This window comes from Schistocerca gregaria, chromosome 4 (assembly GCF_023897955.1).
Source record: "Schistocerca gregaria isolate iqSchGreg1 chromosome 4, iqSchGreg1.2, whole genome shotgun sequence".
NCBI lineage: Eukaryota > Metazoa > Arthropoda > Insecta > Orthoptera > Acrididae > Schistocerca > Schistocerca gregaria.
The window spans coordinates 519,199,409-519,216,082 of record NC_064923.1 but is presented as its reverse complement, the minus strand read 5'-3'; the positions used below and the strand labels follow the sequence as shown (position 1 = coordinate 519,216,082).

At 42.9% G+C, this 16,674-nt stretch overlaps 1 protein-coding gene across 1 annotated transcript in view; it reads left to right on the top strand.

Moving 5' to 3' along the window:
- Nucleotides 1-15,208, top strand: part of LOC126268044 (uncharacterized) — a 28,739-nt gene extending 13,531 nt beyond the window's left edge. The window contains exons 2-4 of the mRNA XM_049973471.1: nucleotides 948-1,290; nucleotides 5,768-5,928; nucleotides 12,875-15,208. Coding sequence (XP_049829428.1) covers nucleotides 949-1,290; nucleotides 5,768-5,928; nucleotides 12,875-14,774 — 2,403 coding nt within the window. The 5' untranslated portion in view covers nucleotide 948 and the 3' untranslated portion in view covers nucleotides 14,775-15,208. The remainder of the gene's footprint in view (nucleotides 1-947; nucleotides 1,291-5,767; nucleotides 5,929-12,874) is intronic.
- Nucleotides 15,209-16,674: the final 1,466 nt, after the last annotated feature.

Genomic DNA, 16,674 nt, shown 5'->3' with positions numbered 1-16,674 from the left:
AAAGTCATTAATTTTGGCACTTATCTTGAATGGATTCCCACGTAGATTTCGTCGAAGTTGTTATGGCTCATCTTGTTGATTCTAGGGTGATTCCACTTTGACTGCTAGATGGTCCAGATCTGTATTTTAGCAATATTTGAAGACCTAACAAATGCGTTTTTCAGGAAATTCTTAATGATCAAAGAATGCCAGATCAGAACAATGGTACGGTAGAAATAATTTTTGACTTGGTGATCACGATCCACATTTTTATTAAACTTCTTGTAAATTCAGATATACTTCTTCTTAATTGTCACATCAACAAGAAAACAGTTTTGTATCAATCTTCATACATTTAATTTCCACTTTAACCAAACACAAGACTTTACTTTTCTTTTACAAAGTGAAATAACAACTTAACTTCTGCAAAGTGAAACAAAGACTGCTCTGTGCGCATTGGCGCCAAAATGGTTACAAGTAAGTCAGAGATTGTGACAGTCTCACAGAAATGAATACACACAAGAACCATATCACTGTAATATATCGATACGTCGGAGTACCTATACATTAATAAAACCAAATGTGAATATTGTCACAAAAATATGTCTGTTACTTCGCAGCAAAGTAGTACGATATTACTGGTATCGAGAACTGGGGTTGGAGTGCCATAATGGTCACGTAAATAAAGAACCATTACAAGCTGCATCAAAACAGTCTCAGGACTGACGACCACAACAACAACAACAACAACAACAGTGTTTAGTAACTCCGCTTTAGTGGCTCTTTAGTCGATAACTTTAGCATCGCTATCGCACACTGCGAAGGTTTTGTGTGTGTCCTGCTGTTGGTGTATTTTACACGTTACTGTAGTTGACTGTAAAGTGTGGCTGCAGGGTACCTCCGTGTTCTGAGAAGTGAAGAGATAGAAGGACGCGGGTAGGCAGTACAGTGTTGGCGTTTTCCTGCAGGATGAAGGTGTGGTGCGGCCTGCTGGTGGTGGCCGTGGTGCTGGAGTCGGCCCTGGCGCTGGACCTGGGCCTGAGCAGCCTGTTCGGCGGCAGCAGTGATGCCGGGAAGGAGGCCGTAGCTGAGGCGGCGGAGAGCGCGGACGTCAGCCCCAGCGCCGTCGCGGCCGGCGACTCCGCGGAGGGCAAGCAGACTGTGGCGGCGCCGCTGCAGCTGCCGGGCCTGCCGCCGCTGCCGGCGCTGCCCACTCTGCCACCGCTGCCCGTCACGCTGCCCTCGCTGCCCGGCATGCCGCCCATACACCGCACCGAGACCGTCTACGCCACGCGCACCGTCTTCGTCGAGGTGCGTAGCCCACCGCAGCGAAATTCGCATTTGCGCTAGTCTACCGTACCTGTCTCGCAAGCTCTAGAACAGTGATCCAGTAAGTGTAGAATAGGTTTCTTCCGTTCCAGTCCGTGATCAAAAAACTTCTCGCTCCTTAGTTTGCCGATTTCGGCCAGCGATGGTCATCGTTAGATGAGTTTTCAAAGAGCACTGAGGATGGTCATCGCTGAGCAAAGCCGTTGGGCTAGGGACTAAAGCGGTCTGTGATCATACACTAGTGACCATCAAAACTGCTACACCACGAAGATGTCGTTCTACAGACGCGAAATTTAACCGACAGGAAGAATATGCTGTGGTACGCAAATGATTAGCTTTTCAGAGCATTCACACAAGGTTGCCGCCGTTGGCGACAACTACAACGTGCTGACATGAGGAAAGTTTCCAACCGATTTCTCATACATATACAGCAGTTGACCGGCGTTGCCTGGTGAAGCATTGTTATGATTGCTGCTCGTGTTGCTCGAGATCCAATGACTGTAGCAGAATATGGAATCGTTGGGTTCAGGAGGGTAATTCGAAACGCCGTGCTGGATCCCAACGGCCTCGTATCAGTGGCAGTCGAGATGACAGGCATCTTTTCCGCATGGCTGTAACGGATCGTGCAGCCACGTCTCGATCCCTGAGTCAACAGATGGGCACACTTGCAACACAACAACCATCTTCACGAACAGCTCGACGACGTTTGCAGCAGCATGTACTATCAGCTCGCAGACCGTGGCTGCGGTTACCCTTGACGCTGCATCACAGACAGGAGCACCTGCGATGGTGTACTCGACGACGAACTGTTTCCAGGCCAATGCTCATATCCCATATCAAAATGTCATGATATTTTGGACAGGCCATAATGTATTCTATGCGTCTGTAGATGATTTCCATCTTTAAATGATTTCAATCTTATAGTTGTAACTGCTAATGTTTAATGTAAAATTATGCGAGTCGTAGAACATTTTAAAATGAAATTATAATGAATGACGGCCGATGAAAAGTATTATCGGTATTAGCTTTCGAAACAAACAACTTCTTCTTTAAAAAGTAAAGGGAGGAGCACTCATCAACACCATTGTCAGATATTTGACATCAACTGCTCAATAAAAGACTACCCCCGAATTTTGCACGCGTTGCGGTCTGAAGATATACGCAATCAGCATCCTTCCTGCGTGATTTATAATGTCATTTAAGCACCTTCCACTAGGTAGTGAGCCTGGTATTTTCTTATGTCTTGGAATCCAACAAGGAATTTCCTTTGTTCATCAGTCAACCACTTTCTGGCTGCATGATCCATCTACCTCCATTTCATTTTCTTGGAGGCTGTAGTTACGTCATTCAACCCATCAGGTTTTGGGTAGTTTTCCATTTAAAAGCATTTTGCTCATTTAGATAATTTCCTCTTCGGACACATTGGTAACTTCACTTTACTTTCCCTAAAGCAAGCCACGTTAATTTATCTTCTGTTTATGTATTTGTATGTCCATATGGATATTGTTTACAATTGTCCGAAATATAGAAACTTATCCACTGCTTTTACGACTTGGTTCTTAATTTGTACTATTTTGGTTTCGATATGTTTACTATACATAATGTTTGTCTTATTGATTTTCGAACCTGTTCTATTAATTCATTCTATTGGTTGGTGAAATATGTCTGGACTGCAGGCACAAATAGAAAGTTGTCAACAAAAACGAAAATAATTCACATATTTTCCATTGCCGCGTATTTTATCTTCGTTTTTCCATTTAAAGATCCAGAAACTTCTAAGTTTCCAAGTATAGTTTTGCCTCACTCCTCTTTCAGATCTAAATCTCTTATTGTTCCGAAAAAACTAATTTAAGCTGTAGAAGTAACATATTTGTTGATTTAGCATCATATTTCTCAATGGTTCGACAGATTTTGTTCGAACTGAGACAAAATCTTTTAGAAAATCTATGAGTCCCAGGCAAAATCGCAGTTAATACTATCTGCATCGTTCTGTAATTTATTTAGCGGGTTGTGCTATGAACACTGCTGAAACCAGCTTGTTCCTTTGCCTGATTAAAATCCAATGTTATTTCTTATACACTTGGTCATAATTTTTAAAATTTCTAGTACTTTACGGTGAGGAGGTTGGTAAGTCTATCTTTTTATGTGCTTTTACGGGTCCTTTTTTTTTTAAAGAGAATAATTACATCGTTTCTCCAGGATAGGCCATTGTCTTCTTCCTTATTCATTATTTAGTATGTACTGGCCAGCAAAAAAATTGTGGGAAAACCGGAACAGAAGAGAATCGAAGCATTTAAGATGTGGTGCTACAAAACAAACGAATGTTAAAAATTATGTGGAGTGTTAAAGTAAGAAATGAGAGGGTTCTGCGCAGACTCGGAGAAGAACGGAATTTGTGGAAAACACTGGCAAGGAGAAGGGAGACGATGACAATACACCTGTTACGACATCAGGGAATGACTTCCACGGTACTAGAGGGAGCTGTAGAGGGCAGAAACTGTGTAGGTAGACAGAGACTGGAGAACATCCAGCAAATAACTGAGGACGGAAGTTACAAGTGCTACTCTGAGATGAAGAGGTTGGCACAAGAGAGGAATTCGTGGCGGGCCGGATCAAACCAGTCAGAAGACTGATGATTAAAAAAAAACTGTCCAGGCATATAATTTCATCATTTCCACGTTTCTACAGTGCCAATTCATGACGAATTTCACGTTAACTGTATTGGTGAAGTGCATGTATACAGGCTTTGACTACACACATTTTGCTCACTGCCCTCGTGGACGAAGAAGGCGAATTTTTCCATTTTTGGATGGGTACGATCATGGGAAATAGGAAGAAGAGCAGTATTTCTGAAACGGTGAATATGATTAGGTCACTGGCCAAATAAACCAAGGAAAAAGAGAGTAATATCTTTAAAAATAGTGACCCTTTCTGCGTTTTGGTTGCCGAAGCAGTGGATAATATCGAAGCTGCTGTCAGTTGGTTTGGCAAATGGTCTTCGACGAGCAAGTTGGAGAAGAAACCTGATTCAACAACTGCTGCCAGATCTCAGTGCTGTGATATCAGCGTTGTGATTTCAAACTATTCGTGATTTTCGCTAGAACTGTACATCTACATAAAGGCACTGTCTACAAATTTAGTTACAATGCCGTTCTCAAGTACTCTGTCACGTTATTATTGTCGTCTCTAGTATTGATGAGGTACACGAGAAAGACAGCGTGGATAGAAGTGTCGAAAACTAGCCAGGATACATAATCAAGACACCAACGTAGCTTTATGGCAGCCAAATTTTCCGGATCGTAACCCAATTGAACATCTGTGGAACAATATTATTGTTGTTAGTCTTTCGATGTACACCTCGCAACAGCCGTGGGAACTCAGAATAGTTCAAGAGATATGCGGAGATCTATCAGTACGTAAATCATAAGCCGATCATATATATCTGCAGCTACATCCGCATCTAGATCTATACTCTGCAAGGCTCCTTACGGCGTGTGGCGGACGATACTTCTGGTACCGCTATCATTTCTCCAATCACGAATGAGCGTGGGAAGATAGGCTGTGTGTAAGTCTCCATATAAACTGTAATTTCTCTGATGTTTCCCGTCATGGTCATTTAGTGAAGTGTTTGTAAGAGTAAGTAATACGTTTTCTGCTTCTTTTCGGAAAGTAGGCTCTCGGTAATTATCAGTAATCCTCTCCGTGATGCACAATGCCTTTGTTGTAGCATCTGCTCCTGGAGTTCGGTGAACATCACTGAAACGATGATGAAACGCGATGCTGCTCTTATAAACTGCTCTATCTTCTCTATAAATCTCACGTGCTAAGGATCTCAAAGTGGCGAGCATTACTCAAGAATCAATGTTTCCTAAAACACTTCTTTCGTGGTGATTTACGTTTCCTCGGTATTCTTTCAATGAATATCAACCTGGAATATGCTTTACATACGACTTGTTTTATGTGATCATGCCACTTTAGGTCGCTGCGGATCGATACTGCTAGATATTTTACAGTCGTTACATCTTCCAGGATTTATTTCTAGAAGCGTGATCGAAGAGTAATGAGTCAGCCAGCTTATTTATGCGTAACGGGTTACATTTGTTTACTAGTTTTTGAAGTATCGATCCTACACAGACCACCCTACATTTCCCTACGGCTTCTGGCGTTGCAACTTTCCCCACATTCAACGGCATCGACTGTGTGTGATGGATACTCCAGATGTTAACAGGGCATTATAGAAAAGTGATTCCGCAGTGTGCAGGAAATTTCGATCGCCCTGAGAACTAATCTGTTTTCTGATGATTGATGAAATGAACCTGGCCCTCTCTGTTTGTTAATATCAATGAATCTGTAACTGGAGTACTGTGTTATCAATGCTTTTTTGATTACCTTTACAAGGGCGGTAGTTCGTCACTAGTCACTGTAGTGAGAGTTAACCGGAAAATTCCGCTTGTCGCAGGTAACGAAGAAGGTGACGGAACATCCGGTGTGTGTGACTATGTACGGCGTCAAGCCGCCATGCTTCGGACCGCACGAGCACGGCAAGTACCGCGAGAATGAAGACGACGAAGACGACTACCCAGAGGAGGGTCTCTACATCAGCCCGTCTTCCGCCAAGAGGTCAGTATCACTGCTTGCTGCAGCCGTGTAACTCCTCCATTTTCTAGTGGCGTGTAGTGTAAGGTCAGATCGCAGTACGATTATTTAAGTACTGTGCGCAGATGCGATAGTTAGGAAGTTTTTTACAATTTTCAGGAGTCCAGTGAAATTGAGTTGCTTTCGGAAAATAAAAGAATCTCGAATGGGGAAAGCCTATCAGTCTTAACTCTCGTTAGTATTTTTCTTTTCCTTTCTGCTGTAGTCTAACTTGACAAGGTCCGCCTTTTTACATTCATACCCTCCACTTTCCTCGGAAATGCCATGACTTTCACTTTCTCCATCTCTTGTTTCACCGGCCCTCCTCGAAGTTGCATGCTCTTTTCTTGATCCCTTCTACCACTACTCAAAATATGGAAAGCTAAGAACTTTCAGTACAAGAGATGTTTCTCGTAGTAGTGAAGATGAACAAGTACTCATAACTCTTACGGTATGTATTTTAGAGCACAGGATTACTAAGCTTTTTTTTGTTTCGGTCCGTACTACCACACTGTGTACGTAAAAGGCTGCAGATGTTCCCAGATTACTCGCTGAAAATCGAATCTCGACATTTAATAAATTTCACTTATATCCTTTGGGCATCTGTTCCTAGCTCACTAACTAAAAACCGAGCTTTGAAATTACATATACCTTACGAGATATTGTTGGAGAATACCACTACTAAACGTTGTCGAACGTTGACCGTAATCGGTTTACTGAGTTCAACAAATCCCTGACTGTTTTTGTTACCAATTATGTGTACGCTCATGTTCCCTTCCTCACACTAATGTCGGTTCCCAATCCACACGACAGGATGATACCCTACCAGCGGATCCAGGTTTAATTTTTCACTCTGTACCAGCGACAGCACCGGTTTGAAACGCTCTGACAGAGTAAAGCTGTGTGCAATACCGGGAGTTCGCATCGCAGTGCCAACGCAGAAAGAAATAGGTATAGGCAATATTACCTGCTAAGTTATTAACATACGGAAAAAGCCAGTGGGTGTATAAAACCTTCTTGAAGGATATCTGATGTGGTCTCTGGGTTCGTTGATGACTGTCTAGGATTTCGATAGTGCATTGTTTCCTGTATCTTCATTAATTCTCAAATGAACGAGATAAATACGAAATCGGACACGATATTCCAAATGAAAATGCTTTGTTTAGTATCTTTCCAGACATCTATAAAAATTATTTTTTACCTCTAGAGTATATCTTCTGAGTTTAGTGTTATAAATGTTTTCGAATCCTGTGCTTATTACCCTCGGATAATTCCCACTGCACCCAACTTGGCTTGATTATTAACAATAATTTTTTTCCGGATCCCTTCAATAGAAACATTTTCTTTGTGGTAACAAGACTACATGTAGCCCTTCTCACTGAGTTTTTACGGACTCTTGGGGAATAAGTACAGAGAATATACATCTTACATACGCACATGTATCTCTTGAACTTCTTTCAACTTTTTTTTCTCAAAAAATAATTCCTTGAATAGGTTCCATGCCATCTAGCCAACAGAAATTATTTAAGTAGCTTTGTTTTTATCCTTCATTTCAGATTGAATGATATTCCCTATGTATCTGAAATTCTCGTGTAATTATAGAAACATGTCACGAATGAGAACTTCCTTTTTAGATCTTGCGCACTACCAGAAACTATATCTGAGCAGATCAGAAGCTCCTTTCGTCTAGAATGCCGTCAGAAACATTTTCTCCTAAATTACACATCTTCGCAACTGGAGTATTGCCTTTGTTCCGGTTTTATGCGATTTTTATGCAATGAACTGAATTAATCTAATCGATGCGACAGCTACACTGTAATTAATACTTAAGCTAACTTCGATCCACATGTTTATTACTTAGAGATTTTTATTTGTCATAATGCCCATCACCTTTCAACACAAATGATAAGTCAACTTAATTTTGCACAGGTCTACATTAATTATTTTTGTGCTAAGATGTACACGATAACGGCCGATAGCCCACAGAAGAGGACAATGTTTAATTTCCAAACTCCTCCTGTAGCCCTTCAAGAAAAGGCAGTCGCTCCGCTTTGCAATTAGGGCAGTTTATCAGTTGTATGCCCAGCCTTAATTTGACGAGAAACTTTTAGAATATAACGGAGTAGGAAACGAGGTACTCATTTTCGGGAGTCGAGATCTACACCTGCTGCTGTACTTCACAAGCCACGTTAGGCTGTGGGGCACAAAGTGCTTTCAGTACTGCTGTTAATTCCTCCCCCCCCCCTCCCCCCTTCTTCCAGTTCTGTGTGCGAATGGTGCGTGGGAAAAACGACTGTTGATAAACCTCTGTATAAATTCCATGTTCTCTGATTTTCGCTTCGTGGTCAGTACGAGACGTATCTGGCAGGATCAAATACCTCGGAACTTCAACAGCAGACCTCTCGGTGATACACAACGCCTTTCTTGTAGCGTCTGCCACAGGAGTTTGATGAGCATTTCCGTAAAGCTCTCGTGGTTATTAACTGATTTCGTGACGAAATGTTCCGCTCTTCGTTGGGTCTTCTCTATCTCTGCTATTAATCCAACCTCGTAAGGGCCCAAGGAGACGAGAAAAACTCAAATACGCCTATTACAAATATTTTACAAGCCACTACTTTTGTAAAAGAATTACAGTTCGTTAATTTTTTTCGCTAATAATGTAATCGAAGAACAATGAACCTCTACACCAATTCACGCGCAGTACGTTGCACTTACTTACGTTGAGTCTCAACTGGCAGTACCTGTAAGAATACTTTACTGATCCTCCTCAGTTCTTCCTGCACTTCGCTTCAGTCATGTGGCGATGTTAGCTTCTTACATACGACACCATTGTCTGCGAACAGCCTCCTACGTTATCCATTAGATCACTTACGTACACTATAAACCGTAACGGCCCTATAATACTCCCTTGGTGAACTCCCGATTATCTATACTGACGGAAAATAATCACAACACGAAAAATAATTAATGCAGAATAATGAAATTTCGGCAATACATTTGTCTAACTAACAAATGTAACTGATTAACATTGCAAGATCACAGGTTAATGCAGGCACGAGATAAGGTATTGCAGATGATAAATGCTGATATATTAATAACCGTCAGAATGTTGAAACAAAGCGTGCCGGATGTAAGTTTTTGCGACGGAGTTCCATGCCTTTCGCCATGTCCGTCATTACAGGGACGGCTAATGCTGTTTGTGGATGACGCTCGAGTTGTCGTCTGATGATGACCCATACGTGCTCGACTAGAAACAGCTCTAATGATCGAGCAGGCTAAGGCAACATGTCAACACTCTGTGGAACATGTTGGTCTACAACAGCAGTAGGTGGGCGAGCGTTAACCTGTTGGAAAACACTCCCTAGAATGTTTCATGAATGGCAACAAAACCGATCGAACCACCAGATTGACGCACAAATTTGCATTCAGCGTACGTGGGATAACCACGAGAGTTTTCCTGCTGTCGTACTAAATCGGATCCCAGAACATGACTCCAGGTGCAGATCCACTGTGTCTAGCACGCAGACAGGTTGGTTGCAGGCCCTCAGCTGGCCTACTTCCAACCAACACACGGCCGCCACTACCACCGGGACAGAACAAGCTTTCATGGGAAACATCAGACCTTCATCGTGTTCTGCAATGACGTCTCGTCTGACACCACTAAAGTCGCAGATAACAGTGCTTTTGGATCAATAAAATGCATACTACAGGGCGTCTGTCTCCTTGCAGTAACCGATTTGTAACTGTTCATTGCGTCACTATGGTGCCAACTGCTGATTAAGATGCTGCTGCAGACGCAGTACAATGCGCCAGAGCCATACGCCGACCGCGATGGTCTTCTCTCTCGGCAGTGCTACGTGGCCGTCGGAAACTGGTCTTCTTGCGACCGAACATTCTCGTGACCACCGTGCCACCCATCAAGTACGAGGGGTGTTTGAAAAGTCCGTGCAAAAAGAAAAATACTTACGTGTTTGGTGTCAACCTTATTTTTTCGACATAGTCTCCTTTTAGACTTATACACTTCGTCCAACGCTGTTCTAATTTGTTGGTCCCTTCCTAATAATAGGAATTGTCCAAGTCTGCAAAGTAGCTATTAGTTGCTGCAATCACCTCCTCATTTGGAAAAAATATTTTTCCCGGCAACCATTTCTTCAAATTGGGGAACAAATAGTAGTCCGAGGGAGCCAAGTCGGAAGAATAGGGGGGGGGGGGGGGGATGTGAAACGAGTTGGAATCCTATTCTCATTAATTTTGTGGACACAACTGCTGAGGTGTGTGCTGGTGCATTGTCGTGATGAAAGAGAACTTTTTTGCAGTCCAAACACCTGTAGTTTTCTTGCAGCTCGGTTTTCAAACGGACCAGTAATGATGAATAATGTTGTTGTTGTTGTGGTCTTCATTCCTAGGACTGGTTTGATGCAGCTCTCCATGCTACTCTATCCTGTGCAAGCTTCATCATCTCCCAGTACTTACTACAACCTACATCCTTCTGAATCTGCTTAGTGTATTCATCTCTTGGTCTCCCTCTACGATTTTTACCCTCCACGCTGCCCTCCAATGCTAAATTTGTCATCCCTTGATGCCTCAGAACATGTCCTACCAACCGGTACCTTCTTTTTGTCAAGTTGTGCCACAAACTCCTCTTCTCCCCAATTCTATTCAATATCTCCTCACTAGTTATGTGATCTACCCATCTAATCTTCAGCATTCTTCTGTAGCACCACATTTCGAAAGCTTCTATTCTCTTCTTGTCCGAACTATTTATCGTCCATGTTTCACTTCCATGCATGGCTACACGCCATACAAATACTTTCAGAAACGACTTCCTGACACTTAAATCTATATTCGATGTTAACAAATTTCTCTTCTTCAGAAACGCTTTCCTTGTCATTGCCAGTCTACATTTTATATCCTCTCTACTTCGACCATCATCAGTTATTTTACTCCCCAAATAGCAAAACTCCTTTACTACTTTAAGTGTCTCATTTCCTAATCTAATTCCCTCAGCATCACCCTATTTAATTTGACTACATTCCATTATCCTCGTTTTGCTTTTGTTGATCTTAATCTTATATCCTCCTTTCAAGACACTGTCCATTCCGTTCAACTGCTCTTCCAAGTCCTTCGCTGTCTCTGACAGAATTACAATGTCATCAGCGAACCTCAAAGTTTTTATTTCTTCTCCATTAATTTTAATACCTACTCCGAATTTTCCTTTTGTTTCCTTTACTGCTTGCTCAATATACAGATTGAATAACATCGGGGAGAGGTTACAACCCTGTCTCACTCCCTTCCCAACCACTGCTTCCCTTTCATGCCCCTCGACTCGTATAACTGCCATCTGGTTTCTGTACAAATTGTAAATAGCCTTTCGCTCCCTATATTTTACCACTGCCACCTTCAGAATTTGAAAGAGAGTATTCCAATGAACATTGTCAAAAGCTTTCTCTAATTCTACAAATGCTAGAAACGTAGGTTAGCCTTTTCTTAATCTTTCTTCTAAAATAATTCGTTAGGTTAGTATTGCCTCACGTGTTCCAACATTTCTACGGAATCCAAACTGATATTCCCCGAGGTCCGCTTCTACCAGTTTTTCCATTCGTCTGTAAAGAAATCGCGTTAGTATTTTGCAGCTGTGACTTATTAGACTGATAGTTCGGTAATTTTCACATCTGTCAACACCTGCTTTCTTTGGGATTGGAATTATAATATACACCTGTAATAGTTTTACCATTTTCCAGATAGTCGATGAGGCTTATCCCTTGAGAATCCCAAAAGACAGTCGCCATAATCTTTCTGGTCGAAGGAATGGTGTTCGCCTTTTTTGGTGCAGATTCTCCCTTGGTAACCCATTGTTTAGATTGTTCTTTGGTCTCAAGAGTGTAGCAATCTATCGATGTTTCATCCACGACTCTTAAAGTCCTGCGGATTCTTCCTGAACAGCTGCAAACCATCCTTGCAACACTTCACACGATTCCGTCTTTGGTCAAGCGTGAGCAATCGAGGAACCCATCTTGCGGATAGCTTTCTCATGTCCAAATGTTTATTCAAAATATTATGTACCCGTTCATTCGAGATGCCCACAGTACTAGAAATCTCATGCATCTTAACTCTTCTGTCATCCATCACCATATCATGGGTTTTATCTATGACTTCTGGAGTCGTAACTTGCACAGAGCGTACAGAACGTTCAGCATCACTTGAGCCCAAATGGCCACTCCGAAAATTTTGAAACCACTTATAAACTGTTCTAATCGAAGGTGCAGAGTCACCGTAATGTTTATCAAGCGTCTCTTTAGTTTCCTGAGGTGTTTTGCCTTTCATAAAGTGATGTTTGATCACCAGACGAAATTCTTTTTCGTCCTTTTTTTGACAATCACTCGACTTCCTTGATTCTTGCGAATGCCAAACACAAAGAAATAGACCAATACGGTTGAAACTTGTTGTGCGTTCTCTCCAAAGATGCTACTAACGAAACATGACCTCGATACGCACCGGTGGTGCCATCTCTCGGACTTTGCACGGACTTTTCAAACGCCCCTCGTACAGTGACTACATTCTTCACGAGTCTCTCTGCAGTGTCGCAGAAGGCAAATCCAGCTTCTCATGGCCCTATTACTCTACCTCTTTCAAACTCAGTGAGCTATTGATTATGGCGTCTTAAATGCATTCTTGATTGACATCAACTCACCACGTCCATTAAAGGTAACTAACGCTTTTGACCGTTACAGTTTGGTCTAAACAAACCCGATTTACATCCTCATAGTGGCGCTACAAACGCCACTCTTCTGCGACTGTCGCGAAATTGGAATAGAAACGCTCCTACCTAATTTAGTTTATGTCGTACAGTTCCTTATTGGGGTTGCGATTTCTTTTTCCATTAGTGTATTATCACCTGCGTTTTATACAACGGTATGTCCGTGGCCTCCAGGATCACCGCCACAGCCGCTCCCGACTCTGGTCTGCATTTCGAGTACCGCGAGGGTCGCAGTTCCGAACAGGATAGCACCGCGCTGGAGGGGAGCACGTCGCTGGAGGCGTCCGCGGGAGACGCCGAGAGCGAGCGCGAGGCGCGCTACCTGGAGTTCCGCCGCGCCACGCCGGCGCCCGAAGAGGTGGCCACGGCTCTGGAGGAGACAGCCCTCGCCCTGCCCTCCGAGAAGCAGCAGCGCGTGTTCAACAACCTGCTGCCCGCCGTCATCGTCACGAGGATACTCACTAAGACGCTCTGGGTGACCAAAGTGGAAAAGATCATCGACAAACACGTCACAGCCACTATGGAAATCAAAAACTGCGTACCTCCTGATAGCAAGATTCCGTTCTGCAAGAAGAGTGACAAGCCCAAACCGCCGCCACCTGTTCACAAGCCCGATCACTATGACTATGACCACTACGACCACAATCCCAGTCACGATGATCACAAACCTGACTACTATGACGAGAAACCTGACCACTACGATCACAAACCAGGTCCATATAACCATAAACCAGCACCCTATGATCACAAACCACCCTCTCATCCTCCTCCAAAACCGGATTACTATGAGCACAAACCGCATCACCCTCCTCCTCCTCCACCAAAACCAGATTACTATGACCACAAACCACACCATCCGGCTCCTCCTCCTCCTCCTCCAAAGCCAGATTACTACGATCACAAACCAGACTATCCTCCTCCTCCCCCTCCAAAGCCAGATTACTATGACCACAAACCACACCATCATCCTCCACCTCCTCCTCCCCCAAAGCCAGATTACTATGACCACAAACCGCATCCTCCTCCTCCTCCTCCAGCAAAGCCAGATTACTATGACCACAAACCAGACCATCCTCCCCCTCCTCCTCCTCCTCCTCCAGCAAAGCCAGATTACTATGACCATAAACCAGACCATCCTCCCCCTCCTCCTCCTCCTCCAAAGCCAGATTACTATGACCACAAACCAGACCATCCTCCCCCTCCTCCTCCTCCTCCAAAGCCAGATTACTATGACCACAAACCGCATCCTCCTCCTCCTCCTCCTCCAGCAAAGCCAGATTACTATGACCACAAACCAGACCATCCTCCCCCTCCTCCTCCTCCAGCAAAGCCAGATTACTATGACCACAAACCAGACCATCCTCCCCCTCCTCCACCTCCTGCAAAGCCAGATTACTATGACCACAAACCAGACCATCCTCCCCCTCCTTCTCCTCCAGCAAAGCCAGAATACTATGACCACAAACCACATCATCCTCCTCCTCCTCCACCAAAGCCGGATTACTATGACCACAAACCACATCCTCCTCCTCCTCCTCCTCCAAAACCAGAGCATTCTCCTCCTGCCCAGTATGACCACAAACCAAAGCCCCACCCCCCTCCACCTAAGCCAGATTACGCTCCTCACCCACCTAAGCCAGACTACCTTCCAGCCCATTATGACCATAAACCAGACCACCCTCCCCCTGCACCTAAGCCAGACTATCCTCCACACCCCCCCAAGCCAGACTACCCTCCAAAACCAGCCCACTATGGTGTTCACGTTAAGCCTGTTTACGATGACCATGACTATGATTATGACCACAAACCAGCACATCCTGACAGCAAGCCCGCTCATCCTCAATATGATCTTGAACATGACTACAAGCCTGGCCACTACAAACATTCTTATCCTTTCATTAATGAAGACCACGAAACTGAAAAGCCAGAGCCGGTCTCGACACCACCCAATGAGCATGACGACGAAGAATCATCACATAAGCCACCACTGACAGAGGCCATTCCTCCTCCTCCTACGCCACCATCTCCTTCAACTCCTCCAGTGAAAGCACCCTCTTCAGCCAAAGTGCAATGAGCATGACGACGAACAATCACCACATAAGCCACCACTGACAGAGGCCATTCCTCCTCCTCCTACGCCACCATCCCCTATAACTCCTCCAGTGAAAGCACCCCCTTCAGCCAAAGTACCGCCTCCATCAATATCACCACCACTACATTCTCCCCCTGACTACACCACAAAGCCTCCTCCGCATTCTCATTTGGTAGATAATCTCTTCAGTGAGCTATATCAAGATGCAGAGAAGAGACTTAACGTGACAGAATCATCCAGGTTTACATAGTCCATATGGTCTAATGCTACTATGTAGAAAACGCATAGAACTCGAATATTCTGCTTTCATTCACCACGGACATATTTATATTAAATAATTTATTTTTAATTTATATTGTACGGACTTGTGTCGCTGAGACAAGAGAATAAATTAAATGTGAGTAATAAGCATCTGATACAGTTCTTTTCTTTCCTGTTTTACCGTGTCCAAACATGATGTCAGTATTTCTCAGGTTTTCTGCAATTAACGAAACTTTCAAGTTTTTGTCCTCAGTTTTTGCTGTGTATTTACGGATTTCAGTCAATGACTATTTCTCAAAAGTAATCTTCTCCAGACGACATCAGTTGTGAAACATTTTAAGTTTTGGTAAGCAAGCACATCCAAGCTAAGAACGTACACCGGTGTATAAGAGTGCTGATGAGAAAACACATGTATTTGGCATGACTTTTCTGTTATGACGTGAAACAGTTTCTGAACCTGACTGAAAGACTCCGTTAAGACACAAAAGTTCATATAGTGTTCCAAGCGATCGCGTGATGTACTCTTCTATTACGGTTTGCAGAATGCTTAGTACATTAACTAATTTTCTAATGGGAACTTTAGGTGGAATATAGTTTTTTTTGGGGGGGGAGCTGATATATACTATATTACTAGAATATATATATATATATATATATATATATATATATATATATATATGTATATATATATATTACTAGAAGAAGTGCGACTTTGAGGAACAGATGTTGGAATGATACTGTGGAGAAACTTTAAAGTTGAAGAGGGACATGAGCAGACTGATGTTAGACATGCGAGAGATTAAAGTAATGGAATTACTAGCATATAGATGATTGTATGATAAAACCACCTCATCAGTTAATTGTGCAAAATATACTAGAAATGTAATGGACAAAAAAACTGTGAGTGGGGTGACTTACTAAGAGTAATTTTTCCCAGAACCAAATTGAAGGCAGAATAAATTGATAATTTCAGCTTCACTTTCTATAAAATGTAAGATACATTCTGCACTAACTTGCAATTAGGCAAAGATTTAAGAACTAGATACAGGCCTGCAGAAATACCAATTGCAGATATGTCTTCAGACGATAACTTAGTAATAACAAAACATTGATTGGCTGGAATTTAATAAATGAAGAACTAACCTGCTAATCCGAAAAAAGAACTCCATACCAGGAAGGGGATCATCTACAAATGAAGGTAACAACTTGATTTGATTTCTAGAGGCACACACCAGCAGGTACTAGCAAACGGAAATGCAAACGCAAACTGATATTTCAGTTCTCCACGAATGGGTTGGCTGGTAACGCAAAAAATCGCACTTTAACCCAAGGTTATACAATTGTAAAAGAAGTTTTAAACATATAAAAACATATGAAAATAATTATTTTTAAAAGAACTTAGCGGACAAATTTCATTACTTTAAAAACGTAAGAACATTATACAATACTGGCCATTAAAACTGCTACATCACGAAGATGACGTGCTACAAGACGCGAAATTTAACCGACAGGGAGAAGATGCTGTGATATGTAAATTATTAGCTTTTCAGAGCATTCATACAAGGTTGGCGCCAGTGGCGACACCTACAACGTGATGAGATGAGGAAAGGTTCCAACCGAT